Raw genomic sequence first — 7161 nt, forward strand, 5'->3', positions numbered from 1 at the left:
CCATCCCTGAGCACAGCCTGGCTCCAGCCTCCTCACACCCAGCCTTGATGCATTTGGAACATGAATGAGCTCACCCCTCAGGCTCCTCTTCTCCCAGCTGCAGAGCCCCAGCTCCCTCAGCCTTTCAGCACAAGGGAGATGCTCCACTCCCTTCAGCATCTCTGTGGCCCTGCACTCAACTCTCTCCAGCAGCTCCCTGTCCTTCTGCAACTGAGGGGCCCAGCACTGGCCACAATCTTCCAGCTGCAGGCTCAGCAGGGCAGAGCAGAGGGGGAGCAGAAGCTCTCTGCACCTCCTGCCCACAGCCCTTCTCATCCAGCCCAGGCTGCCATTGGCCTTCTTGGCCACGAGGCCACGTTGCTGGCTCCTGCTCATGCTGCTGCCCACCAGCACCCCCAGCTCCCTTTCCCCTGCCCTGCTCTCTAACTCTTCATTCCCCAGCCTGTGCTGCTACATGGGCTTGTTCTTTCCCAGATGCCAGACTGTGCACTTGCCCTTGCTGAATGGCATTGGATGTCTCTCTGCCCAAGCCTGCAGCCTGTGCAGGGCTGGCTGAATGGCAGCACAGCCTCTGGGGTGTAAGATGCTGCCCATAGCCAAGAGACCTGAATAAAACAGGGGGAGAAACTGCCTCAGGGAGTTTTCTGCTTTCAGTTGTGGAAAACACAGCTTGGTGCTGTGGATTCTGGAGCCCTGCAGCTCCCCCAGAAGCCAAATGTCTGCTCACTGCAGCCCTGCCCAAAGCCAGGGTTTGGGTTGGCAGCTGAACACCCCTGGCAGCTGGGAGCAGGGCTGGAAGGACATGGCACAGTGGGGTTGTGGGCAAAAGAAACTCCAGCCTGGGCCTTTTTGGGGCTGCATCTGCTTCGTGGCACTGGGATTGGGAGCTTCATCCACATGGTTTCTTCCCAGAAGGAAGAGAGGATGCTTTCGGCAGAGCCCACGTCTCAGGGATGCAGCTTCTCCTGGCCTTGGGCATTTCCCTGGGCACAGCCAGTGCATGGCCAGGCCCTGGAGATGTCCCCACAGAGTCCTTCACGTAGTCACTGCTGAGCCTTGCAACTCTGGGAGCTTGGCCCAGGGTCTGGACAGAGCAATCCCATCCCAAATCCCTCCCCAGGACCCTCAGGCAGCTCCCCCAGCTCATGGGAGCCCGAGGGTAAAGGATGAGCTGGGGGAGCAGAGACAGGAGGAGAACATGGTTAACTGCAAACATTTATTGAGTCAGGAGCATCCACTGAGCAGACAACACCATGGGAGAAGGGGAAAACACTTTGCACACAAAGACACTGAAGTGTCTGGGCTGCCAGGGAGGGTAAATCTCAGCCATGGCAAGCGTCCCCTCTGCCCACCAGCACTGAGAAGGGCCTTTGGGGTTCCCATTGGGCTCCCACTGCCCTGAGCCCCCCCATCCTTCATGCCCCTGCCAGCCTCTGCCCCTGGCACAGCTGTGCCCACAGTGCTGGTGAGCTCACCAAGGAAAGTGGAGGCCAAGCAAGGCTGAAGCCAACGGGCAACGTGACACCAACAAGCGTGTCCTTGTCACCCTGAGCCACAGAGAACCCCAAAGGCACAGGGTACACAGGAACATCCCACCAGCACCGTGAGGAGCCTGTGGGAGCTGGGGGACATCAGTGGCTGCTGCTCAGAGGGCTGTCCCCCTCTGTCAGGGTCTTGAAGTCCATGGACAGAGCCATCTCCTCAGCTAGCTGCGGGCGCTTCCAGTCGTCCCGTGTCAGCACGTAGCCCACCACCAGCCCAAAAGCCACCAGCAGCACCCCCAAGGTGTTGGCCAGGACCCCCTCGGGCACAAAGCTGCTGTAGGAGTCACTGTAGGGGTGAGGGAGATGCTCAAGAGTGTGGCTGGGACAACCCTTCCTCATCCTCAGGGCACACACCCCCTGGGGAAGCTGCCTTTTCCCTGTTATCAGAGCCAAGAGGGGAGAGGCTGGGTGCTGCTCACTTAGGGGAGGTGCCACCACGTCCTTGGTGCCAGCAAACTGCACCTCCCCCTGCCAGAGGTGCCCCTGCTTCCTGGGATGCCCCATCCTCAGGGGCATGAGGGGGTGACAACACTCTCCTGCCAGAGCAGCAACTCAGGGGTTTTAACCCCATCCCCAAAGAAAACTGGTGCAGGATCCAGCCCTTGTTAAACGTCACGTTGGGAAGTGACTCAGCAGCAGAACTAAAGGCCTCGGGGTGGAGGAGATCTAGTAGCCACAGCTTGAACAAGGGCTGAGGGTCAGGGAGGTCTGAAGGGCTACAGACCCCCCCTTTCAAGCTTGGTCACCCACCTGATGTTGAAGAGAAGCATCTCGGTGATGCCCAGCAAGCAGGTGCCAATGGAGAGGGCAAAGAGGGCGATGCCAAAGAAGATGTGCAGGGGTTTGTACCGGCCACGGAGAGAGAAAGAAGCACCAGGGAACAAGAAGAAACCACAGCCGAGGAGCCACTGTTGGGGTACAGGGACGTTTCAGGGTGCTGTAGGGGCTCTTCCCTCTCTCAGAGGACCCAGGGAGTCCCCAGCGCTCACCTGCAGCAGGTAGAGCAGGAAGGCAGCCATCCCACACCAGCTGTGCAGGCTGTACATGTCGGGGATGCCCTTGGCCCGGTGCGACTCAAACACAGCGACGATGCCTGAGGAGAGGAGCCTGGCACAGCTGGGGCTGGATCCAACCCCAGCCACCCCCTGCCCTGGATCCAACCCCAGCCACCCCCTGCCCTGGATCCAACCCCAGCCATCCCCTGCCCTGGATCCAACCCCATCCATCCCTTTCCCTGGATCCAACCCCAGCCATCCCCTGCCCTGGATCCAACCCCATCCATCCCTTTCCCTGGATCCAACCCCAGCCAACCCTCTGCCCTGGATCCAACCCCATCCATCCCTTTCCCTGGATCCAACCCCAGCCACCCCCTGCCCTGGATCCAACCCCAGCCACCCCCTGCCCTGGATCCAACCCCATCCATCCCCCTGCCCTGGATCCAACCCCAGCCATCCCCTGCCCTGGATCCAACCCCATCCATCCCTTTTGCAGGATCCAACCCCATCCATCCCCTGCCCTGGATCCAACCCCAGCCATCCCCCTGCCCTGGATCCAACCCCATCCATCCCCTGCCCTGGATCCAACCCCATCCATCCCCCTGCCCTGGATCCAACCCCATCCATCCCTTTCCCTGGATCCAACCCCAGCCAACCCTCTGCCCTGGATCCAACCCCATCCATCCCTTTCCCTGGATCCAACCCCATCCATCCCCTGCCCTGGATCCAACCCCATCCATCCCTTTCCCTGGATCCAACCCCAGCCATCCCTTTCCCTGGATCCAACCCCATCCATCCCCTGCCCTGGATCCAACCCCATCCATCCCCTGCCCTGGATCCAACCCCATCCATCCCTTTCCCTGGATCCAACCCCAGCCATCCCTTTCCCTGGATCCAACCCCAGCCATCCCTCTCCCTGGATCCCACCCCAGCCATCCCTTTCCCTGGATCCAACCCCAGCCACCCCCTGCCCTGGATCCAACCCCAGCCATCCCCTGCCCTGGATCCAACCCCAGCCATCCCCTGCCCTGGATCCAACCCCAGCCACCCCCTGCCCTGGATCCAACCCCATCCATCCCTTTCCCTGGATCCAACCCCAGCCATCCCCCTGCCCTGGATCCAACCCCATCCGTCCCTCTGCCCCCAGGGCAGGACCCAACCCCATCCATGCTCCTCCTCACTCATCCCTGTGGCTCACTGACCCACGAGGGCGAAGAGCAGGGCCAGCCCATGCAGCAGGGCGTGCAGAGCCTTGGTGGAGCGCTTGGCTTCCCGCCTCAGCACCCGATACACCAGGAGAGCTGCCAGACACAGAGCTGAGCACCCTCGGGTGCCACACACCCCTCCACAGCGCCCCACGTCACCCATGGCCGCGCGAGGGGGCGAAGCCAGGCCCCACGGGCGCTGCACACCCTGCTCACCGTCAGCCTGGAGGAACACCATGCCCAGCACCATGCAGAGAGGGTGGGCGTTGAACTGCAGCGGGCTGTGCCAGGCCACGCCGCCCCGGTAGCGGCCCAGCCAGGCGCCCGTGGTGGCCAACAGCGACAGGCCCAGCACCTGAGACGCCGCCACCAAGGCCGAGAGGCCCCAGGGGCTGTGGGGAGGAGGGGCTGGCTCCATGGAGACCTGAGGGGACACGGAGGGAGGGCAAACACAGCCCAGGGTGGGGGTTTCACCCTCCCTCACCTTCACCCTCACCTGACGCAGCCGCCGCCGGGCGCTTCCTGGTGCTGCGTCACCGGCGCTGCCTCAAACACACACACACACAGACAGACAGACACACAGACACAGACACACACACAGAGACAGACAGACACACACACACACACACACACACACACACACACACACAGAGACAGACAGACAGACAGAAAGACACACACACACACACACACACACACACACACACAGAGACAGACACACAGACACACAGACACACACAGACAGACACACAGACACACAGACACACACAGACACACACACACACACAGACACACACAGACAGACACACACACACACAGACACACACACACAGACACACAGACACACACACACACACACACAGACAGACAGACACATACACACAGACACACAGACACACACACACACACACAGACACACAGACACACACACACACACACAGACACACAGACACACACACACACACAGACAGACAGACACACACACACAGACACACAGACAGACAGACACACACACACAGACACACAGACACACACACACACACACACACACACAGACAGACAGACACACACACACAGACACACAGACACACAGACACAGGCGGCTCCGGCACTGCTGGCTCCACTCTCAGCCTCCAGCCTGCTCCTGCCACCCCCCAGTGCTGCCCCTGCCCCAGCTCACCCCCACAGCACCCCAGCTGGCCCTGCCCGGGGAAGGCGGCGCAGGGTGAGCGAGGCTGACCCGCAGCGACAGGAGCAAACCCCCTGTGCTGGGGTGACGTGTCAGTCGGAGCGGCCCCACAGCCCCCCACAACACACCGGGGTGATCAGGGCACTGCAGCATGTTCCTGCTGAGGAAAGGCTGTGGGCCCTGGGGCTGCTCAGGCTGCACAAGAGGAGACTGAGGGGGGAGCTCATTCACAGTGACCAAGATCTCACTGGTGGGTGTCAGGAGGTTGGGGCAGCACTTTGTTCTGTTGTATCAACAGGACAAGGGGTGATGGGACGAAGCTGGAACACAAACAGCTCCATTGAAACACAAGGCCAAACTGTTTGAGTGTTGGGGTGAGGGAGCCCTGGCCCAGGCTGCCCAGGGAGGGTGTGGAGGCTCCTTCTTGGGAGCTCTTCAAACCCACCTGGACACATCCCTGTGCTCCCTGATCTAGGTGGGAGCTGCTTGTGCAATGGGTTGCACTGGATGAGCTCTAAAGGTCCCTCCCAACCCTCCCATCCCATGGTTCTCTGATCCCATGACCCACCTGCACTCGGTGCTGGGTTATCCCTCGATGCTCCCAGCTGAAGCAGGGACCAGAGACACCTCCAGCAGCACAGCCACGTCTCCTTCTTCCCCGTCAGGCGGGTTCAGCACAGTCCCAGCGTCCCACCTCTGCCCTGGCCCCGCTGCAGCCGCTTCTGCGGGAGGGCTGGCTGCTGCAGACAGACCCAGGGTGCTGCCAGGTCTGGGAGAGGGGGAGAGTGGAGGGAGGAGGATGCATTAAGACCATGCACACACTTTATTCCCAGCCACCTTTATTGGATCAGCTGGATAAGTGGGTTAAGGGAATTGGTTCAGCCCATTAAGTTGTACTGCAAAGGCCTCACTTGCCCCGAGGCCATGGGATGCTCTGTGAGATAGGCACAAGGACCAGGCCAGGCTGGGTGCTCATGCAGCCCCATCATCCTGTGTCCTGCTAAATGTGAGCCCTCAGCCTCACTGGCACTCACACAGGGGACTGACCCCATGCCCAGAGCTCTGAGGACAGAGGGACAGGGCACAACCCCCCCCAAAACACAGCACACAGGGAGGTGCCAGTTGCCTGTGAGCCCTAAAACCGCTGCTCTCAGCCACTGCTGGGCAGTGGGAGAGCTGGAAGCAGAGGCTTTACAAAGCCATCCCATGGTGGGGACCTCCCTGTGTCCCCCACAACCACATCTCAGCCCCTCTGCACCCCCTCCCAGGGCAAAGCCAGTGCTCCCTGCTTTTGGGGGACGGTGGGGGGTGGGTTGTCTGATTTAAACCATCCCCACGTTGAATCTGGAGAAGGGGGAGGAGGTTGGTGTGAGCACCTTGCAGCCCCTCACCATGGCCTCTGCTGAGGGGTCTCAAGGGGGTGGGAAGGGTCTCTCTGCTCTGAGCAGGGGCTCATGGAGCTCAGCGGGCTCATTCCAGAAGGGACATTGTTTTAGGAGGGGTGAGGGGGGGAGATTGAAGACATGGACCCCCATATCCCCAACCCCCCACCCTGACCCTCCCCAACCCTACCTGTGTGTGCTGGGTGCTGCTGGCTGTGGCTGTGTGAGCAGGGCCAGGGCCTCAGCGTTGGCAAGGCAACGCAGTGATGGCAAAGAAAAGGGGGGGGATGCAACCCCCACCCCGGCATCTCTGCAGGGCGAAAGTGCCGTTGCAGGCTGGGGAGAGGGGAAAGGGGGCTGCAAAAGGCATCATCATGAAGTTGGGGGGCTGTGGGGACAGTCGATGAGGGGGTGACCCCAAGGGATGGAGAAGATAGAGATGGGGGGAGATGGGGGGGAGGAGATGGAGGTCCCCCCCCATCATGGCAGGGAGGGTCTCCAGGGGATGTGGAGCTGCAGAGTGGGGGTCTGTGTGTCTGTCTGTGTGTCTGTGTGTCTGTGTCTGCCTGTCACTGTCTCACGGTACCAGCAGATGTCAGCAGGAGCCCGCGGAGCATCCGACCAGCTCCGGATCAAGCCCAAGGATAACGAGTCACCCGCTGGCATCGCCTCTGCCCTCGGGTCTGGCTTCTCCAAGGGATTTGCAACACCTCTAAAGCCAGAGCAGCCTCACAGCTCGAGGGGTCTGGAGCACCCACGGGAGATGCAGCAGCCTGGGACCTGCAGTGGTTGGGGGGGTCTGGAGCTCCCCTGGGGCAGAAGATCAGGTGTAACCCCCTCTGCCCT

The 7161-nt window shown here is 61.1% G+C and overlaps 1 protein-coding gene across 1 annotated transcript; it reads right to left on the reverse strand.

Annotated features, from left to right (window-relative positions):
- Nucleotides 1–1202: 1202 nt before the first annotated feature.
- Nucleotides 1203–4263, reverse strand: LOC133628840 (transmembrane ascorbate-dependent reductase CYB561-like). Its single transcript, XM_062018583.1, has 5 exons — nucleotides 3961–4263; nucleotides 3742–3840; nucleotides 2534–2637; nucleotides 2295–2452; nucleotides 1203–1830 (listed from the first exon to the last, which is right to left on the reverse strand). Exons 1-5 carry the CDS (start codon nucleotides 4160–4162, stop codon nucleotides 1632–1634), a joined length of 762 nt encoding a protein of 253 aa, XP_061874567.1. The 5' UTR covers nucleotides 4163–4263; the 3' UTR covers nucleotides 1203–1631.
- Between the last annotated feature and the right edge of the window lie 2898 nt (nucleotides 4264–7161).

This window comes from Colius striatus, chromosome Z, assembly GCF_028858725.1.
Source record: "Colius striatus isolate bColStr4 chromosome Z, bColStr4.1.hap1, whole genome shotgun sequence".
In the NCBI taxonomy this organism is placed as follows: domain Eukaryota; kingdom Metazoa; phylum Chordata; class Aves; order Coliiformes; family Coliidae; genus Colius; species Colius striatus.

Coding starts and splice junctions, on each gene's coding strand:
- LOC133628840 (XM_062018583.1), bottom strand. CDS start 4,162: ATGGAGCCAGCCCCTCCTCCCCACAGCCCCTGGGGCCTCTCGGCCTTG. Junction 3,841..3,960: donor GGTGTTCCTCCAGGCTGACG/GTGAGCAGGGTG, acceptor TGTGTCTGGCAG/CTCTCCTGGTGTATCGGGTG. Junction 1,831..2,294: donor ATGCTTCTCTTCAACATCAG/GTGGGTGACCAA, acceptor TCACCCCTACAG/TGACTCCTACAGCAGCTTTG.